This window comes from Misgurnus anguillicaudatus, unplaced genomic scaffold, assembly GCF_027580225.2.
Source record: "Misgurnus anguillicaudatus unplaced genomic scaffold, ASM2758022v2 HiC_scaffold_33, whole genome shotgun sequence".
NCBI classification, from domain to species: domain Eukaryota; kingdom Metazoa; phylum Chordata; class Actinopteri; order Cypriniformes; family Cobitidae; genus Misgurnus; species Misgurnus anguillicaudatus.
In genome coordinates this window covers 3,197,237-3,221,808 of record NW_027395283.1, presented here as the reverse complement: position 1 = coordinate 3,221,808, position 24,572 = coordinate 3,197,237, and the positions used below count along the sequence as shown (strand labels likewise).

General features: G+C 37.6%; 2 protein-coding genes and 1 pseudogene across 2 annotated transcripts in view; all 3 read right to left on the bottom strand.

Annotated features, from left to right (window-relative positions):
* The window catches only part of LOC141363269 (uncharacterized), a 180,756-nt gene extending 159,118 nt beyond the window's left edge, over window positions 1-21,638 (bottom strand). Inside the window, exon 1 of the mRNA XM_073865921.1 lies at window positions 21,543-21,638. The gene's annotated coding sequence lies outside the window, so the exon portion shown is untranslated. The remainder of the gene's footprint in view (window positions 1-21,542) is intronic.
* LOC141363139 (uncharacterized) lies at window positions 1,455-9,777 on the bottom strand. Its single transcript, XM_073865696.1, has 2 exons — window positions 8,361-9,777; window positions 1,455-2,835 (listed from the first exon to the last, which is right to left on the bottom strand). The coding sequence occupies exons 1-2, from the start codon at window positions 9,744-9,746 to the stop codon at window positions 1,834-1,836; spliced, it is 2,388 nt and encodes a 795-aa protein (XP_073721797.1). The 5' UTR covers window positions 9,747-9,777; the 3' UTR covers window positions 1,455-1,833.
* Window positions 12,501-16,544, bottom strand: LOC141363263 (uncharacterized; annotated as a pseudogene).
* Window positions 21,639-24,572: the final 2,934 nt, after the last annotated feature.

Below are 24,572 nucleotides of genomic sequence, written 5' to 3'. Positions count from 1 at the left end.
AAACAGATTTCTGTAATTCAAAAAACTCTGAATTGTAGTTGAGAACGTCACGGCGCACTATTAAAACATTGTCGGTAATGTGTCGGTCGGACTGGGCTCGGACACAACGTGCAGGGGCTTCGGTTATGTTTTTTTGTGCCCGATCTAAGCTCTAATACAGATGATGTTGACGCTGTAAAAGTTTTGAATATTTATTTATTTATTATCAAACATATTCAACACTTTTTTACATTAGCCAGGGGATGAAAGAGAAAAATAATTAAATAAAAACATGGAAATGCTGACATACATTAATACATTTAGCAGCTTTCTTGTTTATCAGATTATTAATAGATTTTAGGTAGCCTATTGCTTAACTTCTAATAGAAAAATACGGAATAATGGTTTATAATCACCATATTTACATTTATTTATATTAAACGTTGCAAACAAAAGTAACACATTAATCAAATAATATTTCTTATGTAATAAGATATCATAAGAGAAAAAAACTAATTAAATATTTTCCAAAGTCTTAAGAAAAATATATGAATTCTAACAAAAGAGCACAAACCATTTTATTTTTATTTTTTTGAATAAGGACAACTCCAAACCAATGAAAAATGTTTCTGCATGTCGACCACAAAAGGTACAAAACAAAAAGTTTCGAATATGCCTACCTGCAATATTGCAATATTGCCACAAGGAAACGTGCGTACGTCAAGTCGGAACCTGACGTGGAGGTAAGTACTTTTCCACGTCAAAGACAAGTTTTATAAATCTGAGCGTTTGAGTGGATTTGAGCGTACGCACGGTCTTAGATCAAATCTGTGCGTAAAAACGCTTTATAAATGAGGCCCCTGGTCTCCACGACAGACAAATATTGAGGATCCAGCCCCAGACACCAGATCCTGCCAGAAAATATCGCTTTACTCAGCAAAGCTCTTAATACCAAAATTAGTGCTTAACAGTCTTCTATCAGTCAAGTGGTTGATTGATTAAAGCTAGAGAAGAGCAGATGAAACAGGAGACAATGATGGTAGAACACAGTTTATTGATGGACAATCTCAGTTGCATATGTCTCAATGTTCAAACTTCATCTCCCCCAAGTATGAATTCAACATGTCTTGTTTATACCAGAACTACTCAATAATAACAATAATAATTTGTTACATTTATATAGAGCTTTTCTGCAGCACTCAAAGCGCTTTACATATGAAAAAGGGGGATTCTCCTCAACCACCACCAATGTGCAGCATCCACCTGGATGATGCGACGCAAGCCATACTGCGCCAGAACGCCCACCACACACCAGCTTATTAGTGGAGAGGAGACAGATTGATATAGCCATAGTATATAAGGGGATGATTAGTAGGTCAACTGGTAAGTTTGGCCAGGATGCCGGGGCTCAACCCTACTCTTTTTCGAAAGACATCCTGGGATTTTTACCAACCACAAAGAGTCAGGACCTCGGATTAACGTCTCAGCATTAATCATTAAGCATTTAAAATGAATGATTTATTTGTAATCTCTGCCTTTGGGAACCAAACTTTTACAGAGGTTTGTTAGTGCAGCGCACACAATCACTACATCATCTAGCGTATCAACATGAGACACAAGAGTAACAGTTTGTAAAATCTTGAATTTTTTCCACCGACTAATGACACCGGTTGGTTTCCACCATTGGGCCAAATGGTCAAGCGCATCCCAGAATGCAGAGGTAGGTGAAATGATTTGGGAAATGGTTAAAGTTACAATAGGGCAGGCACATAGTCTTAGTTTTTTGTTCTTATTTTACAATTAACTTGTTTTACAAAGTTTGACTGTTGATGAACTCCCACAAACTTTACAGTGTTAAAGTTTATCTCCAGTATGAACTCTCTGATGGGTTTTTAAGGAACCTGAGTGAGCAAATGTCTTATTACACTGAGAGCATTTGAAAGGTTTTTCACCTGTATGAAGTCTCTGGTGATTCAGTAAGTTAGCCCGTTGACTAAAACTCTTCCCACAGACACTACAGTGATAAGGTTTCTCTCCAGTATGAACTCTGTGATGGACTCTTAAATGAGATGAATTAGAGAAGCTCTTCCCACAGACACTACATTGATAAGGTTTCTCTCCAGTATGAACTCTTCGATGAACTCTTAATTCAGATGAATTAGAAAAGCTCTTTCCACAGTGAGCGCAGACGTAAGGTTTCTCTCCAGTATGAACTCTCTGATGGGATTTGAAGTGACTTGAATAAGCAAACGTCTTGTCACAATGAGAGCATTTAAAAGGTTTTTCACCTGTATGAAGTCTCGTGTGATTTAGTAATGTAGCATGTTGAGTAAAACTCTTCCCACAGACACTACAGTGATAAGGTTTCTCTCCAGTATGAACTCTTTGATGGGTTTTTAAGTAACCTGACTGAGAAAAAGTCTCAGCACACTGAGAGCATTTGAAAGGTTTTTCTCCAGTGTGAACTCTCTGATGAATATCAAGATTTTGTTTGGTTTTGAAGGAATTTCCACATTCAGTGCAGTAGAAAGGCTTTTCATCACTGTGTGTCCTCATGTGAACATTTAGTTTATAGGAAGAGACACAAATCCTCCCACACTGCTCACAGTGAAACTGCTTCTTCTTCTTCTTCTCTCTGTGGTCTTCTGAATGAAGTTTCTTTTCTTGTAAGGTAGTAAAGCTGATCTCAGATCTGGTGAAGAGTTTCTGTTCTGTGTGTTTTCTCTCATGTCTCTCTAAATGTCTCTGTGAGCTGAATGTCTTTTCACAGGTGATGCAGGAAAGAGTTTGTGCTGTCAGTCGCTCTTTTGATGTTGAGGACGTTATTTCTATTTCCAAACATGAATCACTCTTCACATCTGAAAGAAACATGAAACAATTAAATTGTCTTTTCACTCTTATTGTCACAACAATAAGGATGAAGAATTGAGATTCTGATTTGTCCAGGAGAAGCCAAACAATGGAGCTTGGAGGTTCTGAAACCAGCTTTTACAGGTAAAATGAAAATGCACTTTTGTCTTTTATTATTCAAAGTTATCGGTTGAAAATACAATGAGGCATATCAAAGCATTTCTTTATAGACCCCTTCACGGTTAATGTCACAGGAGAATTCGCAGTTCGCACTGCACATGTCAGGGTCAGAAAAGTCATTCTATCAAGTGGAGTTGCGTATTGTTTGGTTGAATCCAAAGAGCATTGTCACCTACGTGTTGCTTCGTGGGCTGTGAAGTGTTTGTAGTGCTCACTTCATTTCAGGTAAGTCATCATTTATCAGCCCTGTTAGATTAAATTAGAAAGCCTGTATTGTATGATTAGTTTTTAGTAGCCGTGCCTTTTTTCTGACCCCATGCTGCGCGTGCACACAACCTAGGCGTTCAATGTCCAAACATTGAAGGGGTCTATTAAGAATCCCTGTTTATTTTGCTGTGAGTATGTAATTTTCAATGTATGTAGGGTTGCATGATTAATTGTATGTGCATCTCATTAGTAAAGCCGATAAACACCTGCTTTCAGATGAAGCACCATTTACTACACACAGACGTAGTTTACTGATAAGCTAGGCCATATAGCGTTCATTATTTGCCTTGCATTTTAAAGACAGAATCCTGCAACTTGCCAGCCAGGAACCAGGAACATCAAAAACACTTGGGAATACAACAGTTGTTTGAGTATTATGACAAAAAAGTTACTAATTTAAACTAAACATTATTCTCTACAGAACCCCATATTCCACTCAGACTGCTTCCTGTCATTTTGCCAACTCCTGTCTACAAAAGTACGAAGAAAATCTTAACTCTTTCCCCGCCATTGACGAGATATCTCGTCAATTAAGAGAAAACGCTTCCCCGCCAATGACGAGATTTTCCGTCTTTCCGCAATTTCGGAACTTTTTAAAACCGGAAGTATTGCCCTATGACAAGCTGCTGCATGTCCGTGTTTGTTTTTAAGATCGCTCTGAATGGGATCTCTATGAAAAGTCTGTGACAAAAATGGAAATATCTCAGATTTTTGCTCAAAATGTGGTGTTTTTGCAGAAACCTACTCATATTCAAAAGCTGATTACAAAAGAACTACTCAAGGTAGGATGAAACGTTTTTTTTTTTTTGTTTGAAAGCAGAGGGTCTGTTCTTTCATTTGGTATATTGTATGTTTATATATTTGAAGAAGAACATTTTCTGGAAGGCATTAAACTTTTGTGAAAATCATGAAAACCGCTGGCGATGGCTGGCAACTTTTTTTTTAAACGCTGGCGGTGAAAGAGTTAAGATTTATTGAATTTTAGCATGTGAATAGAATGGAAAAATTGCACACTTTGCTTTGCAAAAAAATATATATATTTTGTTGGTGAACTAGCAAGTAGACATGTTTACAAGTAGGAATACAGTTAAAACTCAGATAAGTAAAATTGTCTCTCACTTGTCCAGGACAAGCGTTAATGTCAAGCCCTGTATTCGTTACATATGATAATATATGATAATAAAGTGTTACCTATATTAAAAGAAAACAGCATTATTAAAAACAGTTTTTTATATTTTACTATGTTTTTACTTCCAATTTGACTTTAATACATAATTAACCTTTTTTTCCATGCGTGCACTGTCGGGGCTTATTTCTGCTATGACAACCTGCTGCCAATACATTATAACTTGTTTTTACTTGATCTAATTGTTATGTTAACTGGGCATCTGTCATTTTAGATTAATAGATATGAAACATACTAATTTTTTAATCATAGATTGGATAGTTTGTGTAGGGTTGAATTGAATGCCTTTATTGTCATTGTACTTTACAATACAAAGAAAATAGGAGCACTCTCCATATAGTGTATACACAATAAATAATTGTAATAGTTTGATACATGGCTTTGTTGCCCTCCTAAAAGGGATGTTGGCAGGGTGAAGGAGCAGAGATAGGTGATCTGAAAGCCCCAGCTGAATTATTTGCGGCTAAAAGTTGCTCCAGGTCACCAATCTTATTTACAACAGATCTAGCATTTGAGAGGAAGAGGCTGGGGATCGGTGGTCTGTGTGGATCTTTCTGTAATCTGACACCAAGACCCGCTATACAGCCCCGCTTCTGTTTTCTCTCACGCCGGTGTTGGCTCTCTGGTAATGGAGTCGGGTATGTTGTGAGTGCGATGGAAAGATAACATAAATGCCCTGCTATGGGCAACTCAAATGTTTATTAAGTCCTGACGACTGTAGGAGTTTATTGACTCATACATATTTATCTGTAGCAGCGACCAAATAAACAAAATTAGACATCAACTCGGAGAGCAAAGAGCCGCTACACCTTATCAGATCCTTATTTGCCCTAATCTAGATGTTATGTACTCTTTTATTGTCCATGGGCAATAAATATGCTTTCTCAATTAAATATATGCTTTGTTATTTATACACGCCCCAATGAAACGTATGATAACAATTTAAACCACAAAACAATTTACAAAAATTAGACTTTTAAACATTTTAACAGCTTTAAACGCATTAACCAAACATTGGGTTGTTTAAACCCAACAAAAAGTTATTTTGCAGCTGGTCCATCTTAGACCCAATGTTGGTTTACAAAACAACCCAAGATTAATTTTAACCCAATGTTTTTAGAGTGTACTAAAAAAATCATGTGTTAAACAGTGTTTATTGTTCAGACAACATGAACTGAAGCTTATTTTTTATTTTTTAAAAAATACCTCAGCATCACATTGTATTTAGATAACATTGTATTTTATTATCCATCCATTAGGCTATTAAAGTTTATTCATTAAATCTTAAAAGTAAACTAAAGGGAATGTTCTGTGTTTGATGGGCTCACTGTTTTCTTCAAAAATATCTAAAAATGTGTCCTGAAGAGAATCTGAGCACTTTAGGTTTTAGAACGACACAGGGGTAAGTGATTTATGATCACATTATCATTTTGGGGGTAAACTCCTTTAAAATTTGAATACTTACTTTTTTTGGCGTCTTTAATTAGTGAGTTTGTGACTGAAACCCCAAAACAGGTGCTCACATGAAAGTTAAAAATGTTTGAAAATAATTGAGGAGACATACCTGATGGAATAAAATCATCATCTTCGTCAGTGCAATCTTCCTCTTCGGTGGGTTCAGTTTTGATTTCTGTGGGTTCAGTTTTGATTTCTGTGGGTTCAGTTTTCATTTCTGAGAGTAAAGTCAGACTGAGATCGGAGTTCTGTGTGTGTCTGGATTTCTCTTCAGAGAGTTTAGAGTCCAGCAGTGTCTGTGGTGTGCGGCTCTGATCTCTGCTCATCCACACTGAATCCAGACTCCCATCATCAGTCACATACACTGAAGATTCACAACAATCCACATCCTGACAACACAACACACACAGACAGTAATATTAGAAATTATTTGATGTTGTCTGATTCAGGAAAATGATGTTTAAGCTGTACAAACCTCTCGTTTCATTGCTAAATCTCCTCTTGACCTCAGCTTTGTCTCCAGTAACGCCACCTCTTTCTTCAGCTGAGAGATTTCTGTGATTAAATCATCAATATATCCAGCATGGACAGATCAGTTCATACTGATTTACAGCACATCTCAACATCAACGTCTCAACACTTAAATACACAGAGACAAGACTCTGTTTAAACTCAATGAACCACGCAAGAGAGAATAACACTGAGGATACACAAACACATCACACGCGCGCTCTTTCTTTAGTGAGTTTATCTGCGGACTAAAGAGCTGCAGCGCCTCCTGCTGTACTGACGAGAGCAGACGCTTACTGCTTAACAAGTATGCACCCCTCCACATAGCCTACCAAGAAACTTTGGAGCAAAGTGGTTCAATTTATTGTTGTCCATATTTACCCTCAATTTGCATTGCGGTGGAAAATTTCTTTGTTTGGTTTCACTCAATATGATAAAAATGTATGTTCAGAGTATTATGTGATAAATTTACTGAAGCTTACAGAGGTCATATGATCTAACAGTTTTTTTTTGTTCTAGATAACAGAATTTCTCTTCAGGCGAGTTTCTGTGATAGATTCTGAGGTAAGTTTCCTTAAATTCTTGATTAATTTACTGAAATTAATTTACAATGATGTTAATTCAGTTATTATTATAATTTGATATGACTAATATATGGTAAACTTTAACATTATCCGTTGATTTGTTGTAGCTCAACTGCTGGCAGTTTAATCACTTCACGAGCTCGTGGCGCAGCCTGCATAACAATATGAGCAGTGATCTTAATTTACTTGTCTTCACCTTGAACATTTAAAAACACATTATTATTATTACTATATGGTAAGAAAAATAATGCTACATTGCAGCATAAATAAGAATTGTATATCTTAGCACTTTATTTTAGGGATCAAGGTTAAAATAAAAACTTTCCTTTGTGATTGAAGTTTTGTTAGGACAACCCTTCATTTTTATTGTTAGCATTTTGATTATTATGTACTTTTTCATTTAGATGCTGTGACAAAAAGCAACCAGGATACAGCATCTACCTGACGGAGAACAGGAAGAAGTAGAAGGACCAGAAGATGATATTCACCAAAGAAACATTTTCCTCTGTTTCACTAAAGTTGTTTTACTGGTTTGTTTAATAAAATCCACAGATTCAGTTTTGCACTAATTTCTTGTATTTTACTTACATTTATTGACAGACAGGGTAAAAGATGAAATACAACAGAAATATGAAAGTAATACCACAAGAATATTACAGGAATACTGCAGTAATATTACATACTTGACAACAAATCCTGTGGTAAATACTACAAAGCCACCAGCTTTGAAACTGCGTTGAAACTGTAAACTGTTGGGGTCCAATAATGTCTAAATGAGAAAAATCCTGCAATGTTTTTCTGAAAAACCTTTTTTCTTCTCTACAGAACAAAGAAAGACATCAACATTTTGGATGACATGGTGGTGAGTAAATTATCTAAATTATTCCTTTCAAAGTTGACATAGACTGATTAAATGGGGTATTTATTCTTGTTCTGTGATGTGACATGTAGACAACAACATTTTGGTTGGGTAAGCTTCCTAAAAAAACTCGGAGGATTTTAAATATGTGGTTTTGCACCTGTTTGGCTTCCCTTCTGGCTTAAATGGCAACCTTATTATGAAATGCAAGCACTTGATGCTGATTGGCTGCCACTCAAAAGAATGTAAACTTCATCGTCTTCAAAACAAGGACAGAAAAAAATTGTACAAAATTATTTTGAAGGGGGGGATTAATGAGAGTGGGGGAGCAGTGAGATCCATTTTACGTAACATGTATCCATTGTTCAGATTGAGTCATTTTTTGGCAGACATTTCTAAAGTAGGAATTTCTATGAAACGGAGATGTTCAGATTGTCTAGCACTTTTCCTATGTTCGTAAATGCAGGTAATTACTGTTTATTCAATTAACACAAGGTAAAAACGATTTTTCATTCTCTGTCACCCTTAAGTTTTTTTTTCCCATATGAACTCTCTGATGCGTTTTTAAGGAACCTGACTGAGCAAACGTCTTGTCACACTGAGAGCATTTGTAAGGTTTTTCACCTGTATGAAGTCTCTGGTGCTTAAGCAAGTTTGGCCGTTGACTAAATCTCTTCCCACAGACACTACAGTGATAAGGTTTCTCTCCAGTATGAACTCTCTGATGAACTCTTAAATTAGATGAATTAGTGAAGCTCTTTCCACAATGAGTGCAGATGTTAAGTTTCCCACCCGTGTGAACTCTCTGATGGACTTTGAAGTGACCTGAATATTGAAATGTCATGTTACACTGAGAGCATTTGTAAGTTTTTTCACCTGTGTGTCTACTCTTGTGATTTAGTAATGCAGACACTTGACTAAAACTCTTCCCACAGACACTACAGTGATAAGGTTTCTCTCCAGTGTGAACTCTCTCATGGACTCTTAAATGAGATGAATTAGAGAAGCTCTTTCCACAGTGAGCGCAGACGTAAGGTTTCTCTCCAGTATGAACTCTCTGATGGACTTTTAAGTTACATGAATAATTAAACGTCTTGTCACACTGAGAGCATCTGAAAAGTTTTTTATCTGTATGAGCCCTCAGGTGTGTCACTAAATTTTCATGTTGACTAAAACTCTTCCCACAGACACTACAGTAGTGAGTTTTTTCTCCAGTGTGAACTCTCTCATGGACTATCTGCTGATATTTATGACTGTAACGTTTATCATAGTGTAAACACTGATAGAGTTTCTCTTTAATGTGAATATTCTGGTGTGATTTTAATGAACGTGAATCCCTAAAGGTTTTGTCACATTCACTACACTGATACGGTCTCTCATTGGTGTGTAAAAGCACATGTGTCTTCAAACCACATTTATGCCTAAATCTCTTCTCACAGTGAGGACACTGGAAAGGTTTTTCTCCTGTATGAATTCTCTGATGAACTTGAAGATTGTCTTTGGTTCTGAAGTATTTTCCACATTCAGTGCAGTTAAAAGGCTTTTCATCACTGTGTGTCCTCATGTGAACATTTAGTTTATAGGAAGAGACACAAATCCTCCCACACTGCTCACAGTGAAACTGCTTCTTCTTCTTCTCTCTGTGGTCTTCTGAATGAAGTTTCTTCTCCTGTAAGGTAGTAAAGCTGATCTCAGATCTGGTGAATAGTTTCCGTTCTGTGTGTTTTCTCTCATGTCTCTCTAAATGTCTCTGTGAGCTGAATGTCTTTCCACAGGTGATGCAGGAAAGAGTTTGTGCTGTCAGTCGCTCTTTTGATGTTGAGGACGTTATTTCTATATCCAAACATGAATCACTCTTCACATCTGAAAGAAACATAAAACAATTAAATTGTCTTTTCACTCTTATTAACACAAAGGTGGAGTTGGAAGAATTGAGGCAACAACATGAACATCGATTTTATTCAACAATTTGTTCTCCTCTTTTGTTGTTCATGACCAGACTGTGGCGCATGTTGCTGACGTCTCCTGCTGATGTAGTTGCCAGCATACAGACACAGAATATGCTGGCAAGTACTTTGTGAATTTAAACAGGCTGATGAGGTATTATTTACAATGTTTGCATGATGGCTTAAATAAAAATAAGAATAAAAACATTGGCAGGTGACGTCAGCAACGCTGTAAGGCCAATTCACACTGGTCAGCAGACAACTACCAACTCCAATAGACACCAACATTCTAAAGTCTCATTTACTTTGATCCAAAAACAGCATCTGTTGGAGTCTGTGTCTGACCAGTGTGAATTGGCGTGTAGTCTGCTCATGAACGTGCTCTGAAAGGAGAACAAATTGTTGAATAAAATTTTCAAATAATTCAAAGGACAGGAGTCAATTATTCCACTTATACCACCACAAACATTGCTCTTGTGCCTATTTTTATGACATTTTACAGGTAAGGTGTGTATTTTACAGAAAAATAATCAACACCCATGAAACATTTATCAGCCAATCAGAATGAAGCATTCAACAGACCCGTGGTATAATAAGTATTAAATATAACCTAAAATTATAGTACTTACATTTTTTGTCTTTTGATTTGTGAGTTTGTGATTGAAAACCCAAAACAGGTGCTCACATGACAGTTAAAAATACAACAATAATTGAGGTGACATACCTGATGGAATAAAATCATCATCTTCCTCCTCAGTGGGATCTTCCTCTTCTGTGGGTTCAGTTTTGATTTCTGTGGGTTCAGTTTTGATTTCTGTGGATTCAGTTTTGATCTTCATCATGAGGTTCGTGCAGTCGATGAGTTTAACAGAACACATCTTCAGTTTGGTCTGCAGGATCTGCTGCTGTTCTCCAGCGTTACAGACAGAATCCAGAGACTCTGTGGAGGTTTGATCCTCCTGTAAGCTCTGTTTACTGTCACACACTGTAGTGTCCTGAGTGTCTGTGAGCTTTGACTCAGTATAACAGAGTAAAGTCAGACTGAGATCGGAGTTCTGTGTGTGTCTGGATTTCTCTTCAGAGAGTTTAGAGTCCAGCAGTGTCTGTGGTGTGCGACTCTGATCTCTGCTCATCCACACTGAATCCAGACTCCCATCATCAGTCACATACACTGAAGATTCACAACAATCCACATCCTGACAACACAACACACACAGACAGTAAGATTAGAAATGATTTGATGTTGTCTGATTCAGGTAAATTATGTAAAAGCTGTAACAAACCTCTTGATTCATTGCTAAATCTCATCTTGACCTCGTCTTTGTCTCCAGTAACGCCACCTCTTTCTTCAGCTGAGAGATTTCTGTGATGAAATCATCAATATATCCATCCAATATAGACAGATCAGTTCATATTGATTTACAGCACATCTCATCATCAACGTCTCAACACTTAAATACACAGAGACAAGAACCTGTTTACACTCAATGAAACACGCAAGAGAGAAAAACACTGAGGATACACAAACACATCACACGCGCGCTCTTTCTTTCTTTAGTGAGTTTATTTGCGGACTAAAGAGCTGCAGCGCCTCCTGCTGTACTGGAGACAGAAGACGCTCATTGCTTTACAAGTGAGTATGAGGAGGCTGCAGATCTGGAAACAGATTTACGGCTCTGTTGTTTCTGGTGTGTCAGTAGGGTGTACAGTGTGTGAGAGTGTAGTCGCAAGCATTCTGGATAGCTGAATTTCTCTTCAGGCGAGAGGGTTTCCTATTACTGTGGTAGATTCTGAGGTAAGTTTTCTTAAATGCTTGGTTAATTTACTGAAATTAATTCACACTGATGTAAATTCAGTTGTAAGTATCATTTGATATGACTAATATATGGTAAACTTTAACGTTATCCGTTGATTTGGTGTAGCTCGAGCGCTGGCACTTTGACCGAGTAGTGATCTTTACTTGTCTTCACCTTGAACATTTAAAAACATATATAATTATTATTATGACTATATATGGTAAGAAAAGTACAGCTACAGTGCAGTATACATATACATTGTCTATCTTAACACTTTATTTATAGCATCAAGTAATTGGGACTAAAGATCAATCAAGGTTAAAATAAAAACATTCCTATGTGATTGAAGTTTTTAGGACAACCCTTGATTTTTATTGTTAGCATTTTGATCATTATGTACTTTTTCACTTACATGCTGTGACAAAAAGCAATCAGGATACAGCATCTACCTGACGGAGAACAGGAAGAAGCAGAAGGACCAGAAGATGATATTTACCAAAGAACTCTGTTTCACTAAGTGGTTTTACTGGTTTGTTTAATAAAATTCATAGACTCAGTTTTGCACTAATTTCTTGTATTTTACTTACATTTATTGACAGACAGGGTAAAAGATGAAATACAACAGAAATATGTAAGTAATACAACAAGAATATTACAGGAATACTGCAGTAATATTACATACTTGACAACAAAATCCTGTGGTAATTTGTCGCCCAAAAAACACACAATACTACACAATTACCACATCAATTTTTGTGTAATTGGGATGTTTTATCACATGAAATACCACAGGACATTTTTGTATAATGACGGGTTTAAATAGCAGCAAACTATATTATGTCAAGAGTCTGCTGCTTGTGTTGTAAATAAACATGCTGCACTAATGTATATGTAAAAGACCAAACACAAGTCCTGGCCATATGATATCTTCAGAGTGCACGGAGACATACAATTACAATGATTACTGCACAAGAATGTGATTTCTTTACTCAAGTCTTTGTTAAAGTAGCCTTAAGCTCAAAACAAAGAAAAAGTTGATTTTAAGTTTAAAGAAAATTATCTGTATTTGTAAAGAAATGTATTAATGCATTAAACATGTTTGGACTTAGTTTTAGTGTTTCTTTTTTGTTTTTACACCATTCAGTGACTGGTGCCACCAAATTGAGGCCCAGCGCACTGTCCAACTTGTTGGTGCCAGTGCCACCCCTCTCAAATGTCAATCTGGAGCCCTGCCTTTATTCCTCGTTTGGGATCGTTTAAAGTGCTTTGAAACTGCGCTGAAACTGTAAACTGTTGGGGTCCAATAATGTCTATTAAAATGAGAAAAATCCTGCAATGTTTTTCCTCAAAAAACTTTTTTCTTCTCGACAGAACACAGGAAGACATCAACATTTTGGATGACATGGGGGTGAGTAAATTATCTAAGGTATTCCTTTAAAGGTGACATTGAATGATTGAAGGGGGTATTTATTCTTGTTCTGTGACATATAGACAACAAAATTTTGGTTGTGTCTTTAATGCCTTATAAGCTTCTTAAAAAACTCTGTTGGATAGCTATATTAGGGCGGAGGATTTTAAATGCGTGGTTTTGCACCTATTTGGCTTCCCTTCGGTCTTAACTGCCTTTGCTGCCACTCCAAAGAATGTAAACTTCACTGTTTTCAGAACACGGACAGACCAAAATTTTACAAAATTATTTTGAAGGGGAAGGAATTGAATGAGAGTGGGGGGCAGTGAGCTGCATTTTACGTAACATGTATCCATTGTTCAGATCGGGTCATTTTCTGGTGGGCATTTCTAAAGGAGGAATTTCTATGAAACTGAGATGTTCAGAATGTCTAGCACTTTTCATTTATGGTTATTCATTCTCTGTCACCTTTAAGGTTTCTTTCCCGTATGAAGTCTCTGATGGGATTTTAAGGCACCTGACTGAGCAAACATCTTATCACACTAAGAGCATTTGAAAGGTTTTTCACCTGTATGAAGTCTCTGGTGCTTAAGTAAGCTTGACCGTTGACTTAAACTCTTCCCACAGACACTACAGTGATGAGGTTTCTCTCCAGTATGAACTCTTTCATGAATTCTTAAATGAGATGAATAAGTGAAGTTCTTTCCACAGTGAGCGCATATGAAAGGTTTCTCTCCAGTGTGAACTCTCTGATGGGCTTTCAAGTGACCTGAATATTGAAACGTCATGTCACAATGAGAGCATTTGAAAGGTTTTTCACCTGTATGAATTCTCTGGTGCCTTATTAAGGGTGACCGTTGACTAAAACTCTTCCCACAGACACTACAGTGATAAGGTTTCTCTCCAGTATGAACTCTTTGATGAACTCTTAAATGAGATGACTTAGAGAAGCTCTTTCCACATTGATTACAGAGGTAAGGTTTCTCTCCAGTATGAACTCTCTCATGCGCTTTAAAGTTACTTAAAAAATTAAATGTCTTGTCACACTGAGAGCATTTGAAAGATTTTTCATCTGTATGAGTCCTCAGCTGTGTCACTAAACTTTCATGTTGACTAAAAATCTTCCCATAGACACTACAGTGATTAGTTTTTTCGTTAGTGTGAACTGTCTGATGGACTATCAGCTGATATTTATAACAGAAGCGTTTATCACAGTGTGAACACTGATGGAGTTTCTCTTTAAAGTGAATATTCTGGTGTTTTTTTAATGAACGTGAATCCCTAAAGGTTTTGTCACATTCATTGCACTGATACGGTCTCTCATTGGTGTGTAAAAGCACATGTGTCTTCAAACCACATTTATGCCTAAATCTCTTCTCACAGTGAGGACACTGGAAAGGTTTTTCTCCTGTATGAATTCTCTGATGAACTTGAAGATTGGCTTTGGTTCTGAAGTAATTTCCACATTCAGTGCAGTTGAAAGGCTTTTCATCACTGTGTGTCCTCATGTGAACATTTAGATTAGAGGAAGAGATACAAATCCTCCCACACTGCTCACAGTGAAACTGCTTCTTCTTCTTCTTCTTCTTTTTCTTCTCTCTGTGGTCTTCTGAATGAAGTTTCTTGTCTTGTAATGTAGTAAAGCTGATCTCAGATCTGGTGAAGAGTTTCTGTTCTGTGTGTTTTTTCTCATGTCTCTCTAAATGTCTCTGTGAGCTGAATGTCTTTCCACAGGTGATGCAGGAAAGAGTTTGTGCTGTCAGTCGCTCTTTTGATGTTGAGGACGTTATTTCTATATCCAAACATGAATCACTCTTCACATCTGAAAGAAACAAGAAACAATTAAATTGTCTTTTCACTCTTATTTACAGAAAGGAGGAGGAGGAATAATTGAGGCAACAACACGAACAACGATTTTATTCAACAATTTGTTCTCTTCTTTTGTTGTTCAGTGTGTGTTCATGACCAGACTATGGCGCATGTTGCTGACGTCTCCTGCTGACGTACTTGCCAGCGTACAGACACAGAATATGCTGGCAAGTATTTTGTGAATTTATATGGGCTGTTTAGGTATTGTTTACAATGTTTGCATAATGGCTTACAAAAAAAAGAGGACAAAGCTAAAAACATTGGCAGGTGACGTCAGCAACATTGCGCTGTAAGGGCAATTCACACTAGTCAGCAGACAACTACCAACTCCAATAGACACCAACATTCTAAAGTCTCATTTACTTTGATCCAAAAACAGGGGTCTGTTGGAGTCTGTCTGACAAGTGTGAATTGTCATGTAGTCTGCTCATGAACGTGCTCTGAAAGGAGAACAAATTGTTGAATACAATTTTCAAATAATTCAAAGGACCGGAGTCAATTATTCCACTTATACCACCACAAACATTGCTCTTGTGCCTATTTTTATGACATTTTACACGTTATGTGTGTATTTTACAGACAAATAATCAACACCCATGGAACATTTATCAGCCTATCAGAATAAAGCATTCAACAGACCCGTGGTATAATAAGTATTAAATATAACCTAAAATTGCAGTACTTTTTTTGTCTTTTGATTTGTGAGTTTGTGATTGAAAACCCAAAACAGGTGCTCACATGACAAAAAACAACAATAATTGAGGTGACATACCTGATGGAATAAAATCATCATCTTCCTCAGTGGGATCTTCCTCTTCTGTGGGTTCAGTTTTTATTTCTTTAGGTTCAGTTTTGATTTCTGTGGGTTCAGTTTTGATTTCTGTGGGTTCAGTTTTGATTTCTGTGGGTTCAGTTTTAATTTTCATCATGAGGTTCGTGCAGTCAATGAGTTTAACTGAACACATCTTCAGTTTGGTCTGCAGGATCTGCTGCTGTTCTCCAGCGTTACAGACAGAATCCAGAGACTCTGTGGAGGTTTGATCCTCCTGTAAGCTCTGTTTACTGTCACACACTGTAGTGTCCTGAGTGTCTGTGAGCTTTGACTCAGTATAACAGAGTAAAGTCAGACTGAGATCGGAGTTCTGTGTGTGTCTGGATTTCTCTTCAGAGAGTTTAGAGTCCAGCAGTGTCTGTGGTGTGCGGCTCTGATCTCTGCTCATCCACACTGAATCCAGACTCACATCATCAGTCACATACACTGAAGATTCACAACAATCCACATCCTGACAACACAAAACACACAGAGAGTAAGATTAGAAATTATTTGATGGCGTCTGATTCAGGTAAATGATGTTTAAGTTGTACAAACCTCTCGTTTCATTGCTAAATCTCCTCTTAATGTCAGCTTTGTCTCCAGTAACGCCACCTCTTTCTTCAGGTGAGAGATTTCTGTGATGAAATCATCAATATATCAAGCATGTACAGATCAGTTCATACTGATTTACAGCACATCTCATCATCATCATCATCATCATCATCATCGTCGTCTCTCAACACTTAAATACACAGAGACAAGACTCTGTTTAAACTAAATGAAACACGCAAGAGAGAAAAACACTGAGGATACACAAACACATCACACGCGCGCTCTTTCTTTCTTCCTTTAGTGAGTTTATTTGCGGACTAAAGAGCTGCAGCGCCTCCTGCTGTACTGGAGACAGAAGACGATCACTGCTTTACAGATCTAGAGGCAGATTTAGGGTGTAGGCTACAGTGAGTGAGAGTGTACACGATATAAGATAAACAGTGTAATGATCTGCACCAAATATTAAAATATATGTAGATATTCACTGTTGATTCAAACACTGCATACACAATTGAACTGCAATGTAATTTAATGAATTGAACAATTAATAACACATTATGGTAAAATTAACCATGGTTTTAATGTGGTAAAAGTGTAACCATGTTCACGGATTAAAGTTTTTAGTCGCTAGACGGATTTCCGTCAACTGCAAAATTATTAAATTCACTTTCATTAAGACGACCTTGTTAAGTGGGATGTGATCAAAGCCTGGAGTGGAGCCAAATCACAAAACAACATGCAGGCCTGTTTAACAACAATAAAAATAATACAGTAATAACAAAGTTAGATTCCAAAAACAATAAACTGGAGATCTGACAATGAATAATGGAAAGCAAGATCAGTGATTATTTTAATAGCAAAGTCACAATAATTTCAAGGAATATCTACTTGATGTAACCCATGGTGTTGACCTCGGTAAGGTGGAAATCCTCACGTGTAGAGTTGAACATATGTACCTCAGACGCGCTTGAGGTAAGCAGGCTCATAAAGAGCCCAGCAATACAGAGTGGAACTGGAACAGCTGTGGGAGGCAAAGGGTCTGAAAGGGTTGTTGCAGTGTTTTTAAGGCGTTGACGTGATGTCATGTCGTCACTAGTGATGGGGGATACCAGTTATTTTTTTGTCGATCCGATACCAAGTACTTTTAAGACAAGTATCACCGATACCAATACCGATTCCGATACTTCTATGAAATTTTTTTATCTATGTATTAAAGTTTATTAAAGTGATTTTATGGGGTCTTTTGATAGCCATCATTAATAATATCAAATAAAATAGACATGACAACTTTTTGCACTTAACATTATTACAAGATTTCTTCCCTTTATACTTTTTGGAGATAAAACAATTAAATGCTGACATTAACATTTTCCTCTTGAGCCTATTTTTTATACTGATAAAATCTACTGCTTTTGAAAATAAAATAAAACCCTGATAAAAGTCAGTAAACTCGAATGCACTGAAAATCAAACCAGGGATGACAGTGAGGCTGCACTTTGTCGTGCTCTCTAAGATATTTTGCTTTTTGATGCTTTGTCATATTTGTGGTATTACCAAAACGGCGTATTTTATTGTTGTTCAATGTCACACAAGGCTTCGCATTATTAACTGACCGCAACAATGCACTTAAACTCATTTTTAAACCTGCTTGCACTGTGTGCTGGTAGTGACTGAGCGAATGAACGCAGCGGAAGGAGATGGGACTGAGTGAGCGAACGCGGTGATACAGCGGAAGAAGATATAGTTCCCACTGACGTTACGATTTAAGTGTATTTATATACAAAACGGCATCCAACTATTACTTAAAATTCTAAAATCACTTGTTAAAAACAAACAAACAAATAGAATCGATACTTGTACTTGAGAATCGATCCTTTTGATACCAAGGCAGGATCGGAAATATCGATACTTTAGGATCGATCCGCCCATCACTAGTCGTCACTTGGGTCGCACACACTGCTGGGCGCTAAAAGTTCAGCGGTCAGATGTTCGATCAGCCGGATCGGTCGATCGAACGTTTATTATTTGCACGTTTTTCCCGCCAAACACGGATAACCCCGCAAAGATTAGTAGTAACGCGCCATCTCCCGTTGCTGCTGCCGAAAACAGGTGATGGTGATTTACTATTAAGCGGTTTTACTGACCAAAATTATATATTGTACACGGTTACGTGTTGTTTTGTAACGCTAAAGTCTTTGGTAACCACAAGTTTTGATAAGATATCTGTTGGAAATCAGACGTTGTTTGTTTTCTTAAGTTACAGACACTGGTCCCGTTGGTGTCTGCTTTTTTTAATTGAGTTAAACATGGTTAAAATTTTAAATTTAATTTTTTTTAATTGAATTAAAACAGGTTACAATTTCTCTGTCCGTGACGTCACCCATTGGTTTGTGAAGATCGCTTTTGAAGCTTAAAGTAGGCATTGCCTGCCATCGCCATCTTTGGTCGCGCGTCCCCGCGAATTACTCGCGGAAAACCGAAAATGGGTAAAGAGGTGGGACATGGGTGAAGCTGAGGTGAAACCACGCCCGCCTAGCGCGAGTCTAGTGACAGCAGTGGCTGTTCAACCGACACTCAAGCAGCCACGCCCTTAATTATGCTGAAGTTTAAGGCTTAATATAATTTAAACGGATGAGTTACGAAAAAATTCACACCCCTCACAGTTGTCATGAAGGGCAAAATTAGCTATATAGACCAAAAACATTTTTTGTACCAGGCTGTAAACATATTATTTTCTACTGTAAAGTTGGCCATTTTTAACATGGGAGTCTATGGGAATTGACACCCTTTTGGAGCCAGCCTCAAGCGGCCAGTCGATGAATTGCAGTTTAAGTCACTTCCGTGTTGGCTTCATTAGAGAGATCCGAAGGTTGCCCCTCGATTAATTCTCGTGTTCATTCATATAAACTTCAGAGAAACATATTAAACAACATACTTGTTGTATTGATGAAATTGAATCGTCGCGTTGCTCTCTCTCTCTCGTTCGTTCGATCACTCACACGCTCTCTCTCACTCTCTATCTCTCTCTCTCTCTTGCACTAAGATAATGTTAATCTGTTAGAACGTTAATTCAACCTTTAGAAAGATTATTTAAACTACAAGTTATAAGATTGTAGGCTCCTGTTTGTGTTTGAGGGAATACAAACGCGTCATGCTGTCAGTCATTCTCTCTGTCTATCGCACTCGTGAGGTCGTTCATGGTTGTATTGCAAAGTTAAAGGGGTGGTATCATTATAATAAGATCCTCTACCTATGTCATGTGGGGAGCGAAATCTGAATGACCTATATATTCACATGCTTGCAAAGAGAGCCATACCAAAACAAAGCTAAAGGGTTGCTATTTTTCATGTTTTCTGGGTTGGTAGAAGCACTGGGGACCCGATTATAGCACTTAAACATGGAAAAAGTCTGATTTTCATGGAATGTCCCCTTTAAGGGTCGGTTTCCCAGACAGGTTATATAAAATAAATATAAAAGCTGTCCAAACTGAAAACAACTTGAACTGACATATCTTAAAATACACCAGTGCCATTTGTTTTGCCTCAAAATGTAATGTTTTTAGTATGGCATGTTTTTAATAAAAAAAATTATTTCAGTCAGTGCTTCCCAAACTGTGGGCCGTAGCGGTAGTGCAGGGGGGCCTTGGCTAGGCTAAATCAAAATATTAAAATAATTATTCTAAATGTTCTGAAATGTGACCCCCCCCCCCCTTTTATAAACATAAGCCATATATTAAAAAAATCAATTATAGTAAGGTAAGATACATTGCTTGTAAATAGCTTAAGATTTTTTTAAACAATTATGTAATTTATTGCAATCGATTTATGAACTATTTGTGAACTATGTAGCTTCTGTTACACACTTTTGCATTATAATTGTAAATAGTATGCAGAAAGTATGTAGTTTTACGGATTTAAATATATTTGTAAAAAATTACAGCTCTCACCATAATATAAAAATATTTGTCAAAATATTTCTCGTAGTTCTCATAATTCATATCATATTCTTAAAAACTGGTTAATAAATGTTTATAATTTTATACAAAGAGACAATCTGTTTATTAAAATAAATGTAATATACAAATGGGGGGGGGGGGGTTGTGGAGCTGTTGGCATGTTTTAGGGGGGCCTTACCACTCTGAAGTTTGGGAAGTTCTGTTATATTTCATAATTAAACTAAGGCCTAGTCCTGTCTTAAGCTAATCCCTGTCCGGGAAACCACCTCATAGGGGTGGTTTCCCGAACAGGGATTCGTTTAAGCCAGGACTAGGCCTTAGTTTTCTTATGAAATAAAACTAGTTTTAACAAACATGCGTTACTAAAAACATTACTTGTGTGCATTTTGAGGCAAAACAAAGGGCACTGATGTATTTTAAGATATGTCAGTGCAAGATGTTACCAGTTTGGACAGCTCTTACATTTAGTCTAATCCCTGTCCGGGAAACCGCCCCTTAGTGTTCAGAAACTAACATTTAGTGTACTTACATGGGTAACGTTATTTCAACTGTATTTCACTAATAAAACAACAGTCAAAAAACAACACTTTCATAGTAGGAAAATACAGTACTGTAGATCAATCTGAAAATATGAACAGCACTGTTTTATTTCATGTGTATGTTTGTTTGGTTGTAGTTATCTGTGATATTGCTCATAATTTGATTATTTGTTCTTATTTTACTATTAACTTTTTAAAATATTAAAACTTTATACACATTTTTGGTGTCATAACCTTATTAAGGTCACTGGTGCTTTGCAAAGTTTGACTGTTGATTAACACTTCCCAAAAACATTACAGTGCTAAAGTTTCTCTCCAGTATGAACTCTCTGATGGGATTTTAAGTGAACTGACTGAGTAAACGTCTTGAGACACTGAGAGCATTTGAAAGGTTTTTCACCTGTATGAATTCTCTTGTGCTTTAGTAATGAAGACCCTTGAGTAAAACTCTTCCCACAGACACTACAGTGATAAGGTTTCTCTCCAGTATGAACTCTCTGATGGACTCTTAAATTACTTGAACAAATAAACGTCTTGTCACACTGATAGCATTTGAAAGGTTTTTCACCTGTATGAAGCCTCTGGTGCTTTAGTAATGTATGTTTTACACTAAAACTCTTCCCACAGACATTACAGTAAAAAGGTTTCTCTCCAGTGTGAACTTTCTGATGAGTTTGAAGATTTTCTTTGGTTCTGAAGTATTTTCCACATTCAGTGCAGTTGAAAGGCTTTTCATCACTGTGTGTCCTCATGTGAACATTTAGATTAGAGGAAATCCTCCCACACTGCTCACAGTGAAACTGCTTCTTCTTCTTCTTCTTCTTCTTCTTCTTCTCTGTGGTCTTCTGAATGAAGTTTCTTCTCTTGTAAGGTAGTAAAGCTGATCTCAGATCTGGTGAAGTGTTTCTGTTTGTGCTGTCAGTCGCTCTTTTGATGTTGAGGACGTTATTTCTATATCCAAACATGAATCACTCTTCACATCTGAAAGAAACATGAAACAATTAAATTGTCTTTTCACTCTTATTTACACAAAGAAGGATGAAGAATTGAGATTCTGTATCTTCTCTATCTATAGACCATTTCAAAAGATGTAAACAACACTGGTCCAGAAGCACTTCCTGTTTCCGTTTTTTAACACTGTATAAACGTTGGGATAAAATAAACCAACAGAACATATAAACCTGAATTAACTGAAGCTAAACAAACATCTTAAAGATAATGATATATGTGAAATAAAAAAACTGTCACAAACTGTAACAGTAAGTGTTTCTGGACCAGTATTGTTTACATCATTTAAAATGGTCTACAGACAGAAGACAGATGTCAGTCCTGTTATTACAACTGGGTCATTGCACATCAAATAAACCAAAAATTGTAAACATATGCAGCAAAAACAAATCAAATTATTTTTGTTAATATTTTATTAAAATAAAGACAATGTAACTAGTGATCAAAGACAAAACATGTAATGCATGATTATTTGTGATTAATCCATTATTTGTAGGAGTCGTCAAATAGACCAATATTTTTAATATGTAAAGAGACTTGTTGCATTATGGTGACACTTCTAGAATGAGATTAAGTCATTTGAGATTAAGGGAAAGTTCACCCGAAAATGTTAATTTCAGGTACACATTTTTAAATATTTTTGATGAAAACGGGGAGGCTTCAAATAGTTTCACAATTCTTCCCTTGAAAACAATGAAAGATATCGCCAAAAAGGACCACGTGCCATACCAGTCGTTCAATAATAATATTATGAAGAGAAAAGAACACTTTTGTGCTAAAAGAAAACAAAACAAATATTTTATTCAATTTGTTCTCCTCCTTGGTTGTTCAGAGCGTGTTCACGACCAGACTATGGCTTATGCTGCTGATGTCTCCTGCTGATGGAGTTACCAGCATACAGACACCGAACACACTGGCAAGTAATTTGCAGATTTATAGAGACTATTCAAGTATTGTTTACAATGTTTGCATAATGGCTTAAATAAAAAGTGGATAAAAACCAAAAACAGAGGCAGCAGCAGGGCTCTAGACTAACTTTTTTCACTGGTGCGCCCAAATTTTTGACCACATTGCATTAAACACTGTAGTTTTACAAGCACCTAAACCTGTTAACCTGCACAAGGTTGCTGGCATCCTGAAGAGTTCTTTATTTGCATTAAATCAATGTTACTGTTAGTTTAAATGTACTTACCTAAAAAAACCCTATACATCATTAAAAAGGGTTAAGACATAAGTTTCAGTTTTGAGCTTTATTTTTTACAGAAAATTCTATTGTGACAGTAATGTCTTCATTTTTGTTAGGCGTTATGAATTTGTATTTAATTTGAGTATTTAATTTGAAATATATGTCATGGTTTACAGAGAGATGGGACCCAAGTGCAGGTAATGTGAAACTCAATGGGGTTTATTTAACCAAAAAGCCCACGAGGGGGCAAAAGACAAATTTTAACAGCAACTTGACAAAACAGAAGACACAACACGAGACTTAACTTGACTTGATTCTTTGACAAACGGTCATCAGAACAAGGGTTCATGATACACAGGACAATACAAAACGATTCAGCACAGGACAAGACACACTGGGGCCTTAAATAGGGAAAACTGAACAAGATAACAATGGAAGCTCAGGTGCAGGGAGTTAACTAATAATGAATATACTAACAAGGAAACAAGGGGGCGGGGTCAGAGACAAGACACTGCAGCACACTACACAAAAGGCCATGTGCTACAACACAAAACATGGGTACTGCCACAATCCTGCCACATGACCATGAATTACTATGAATAACTATAACAGACTGGCAGGACCATGACAGTAGCCCCCCTATAAGGGGACGCCACCTGGCGTTCCCCAAGGGGTACACAAGACAATGGACAAGACAAGACAAGACTGACCAAACATGACCACAGATACGATGAATATAAACTAGAATAAACAGAGTCCAAGGTGACAAACTTAACTAATAATGAAACAAAAGTTCATAAAGGTGAGCATAACAGAGTCCATAAGAAAGTCCAAGGAGGCTTGGGCAAAGGCCTACACAGAAGCTGTGGCTTCGGTGCAGACGGCTGAAGTGGCTGCGGTGCAGACGGCTGAAATGGCTGTGGTTGGGCAGACTGCAGGAGCTCTGGCTGTGGCTGGGTAGACTGCAGGAGCTCTGGCTGTGGCTGGGCAGACTGCAGGAGCTCTGGCTGTGGCTGGGCAGACTGCAGGAGCTCTGGCTGTGGCTGGGCAGACTGCAGGAGCTCTGGCTGTGGCTGGGCAGACTGCAGGAGCTCTGGCTGTGGCTGGGCAGACTGCAGGAGCTCTGGCTGTGGCTGGGCAGACTGCAGGAGCTCTGGCTGTGGCTGGGCAGACTGCAGGAGCTCTGGCTGTGGCTGGGCAGACTGCAGGAGCTCTGGCTGTGGCTGGGCAGACTGCAGGAGCTCTGGCTGTGGCTGGGCAGACTGCAGGAGCTCTGGCTGTGGCTGGGCAGACTGCAGGAGCTCTGGCTGTGGCTGGGCAGACTGCTTTGGCTGAAGGAGGCAGATCTCCAAAAGCAGCCTGTCAATAAATGTCCATGACGAGTCCACCAATACCTGCTGGGTCCCTGTCTGGCTGAATCGTTCTGTCATGGTTTACAGAGAGATGGGACCCAAGTGCAGGTAATGTGAAACTCAATGGGGTTTATTTAACCAAAAAGCCCACGAGGGGGCAAAAGACAAATTTTAACAGCAACTTGACAAAACAGAAGACACAACACGAGACTTAACTTGACTTGATTCTTTGACAAACGGTCATCAGAACAAGGGTTCATGATACACAGGACAATAC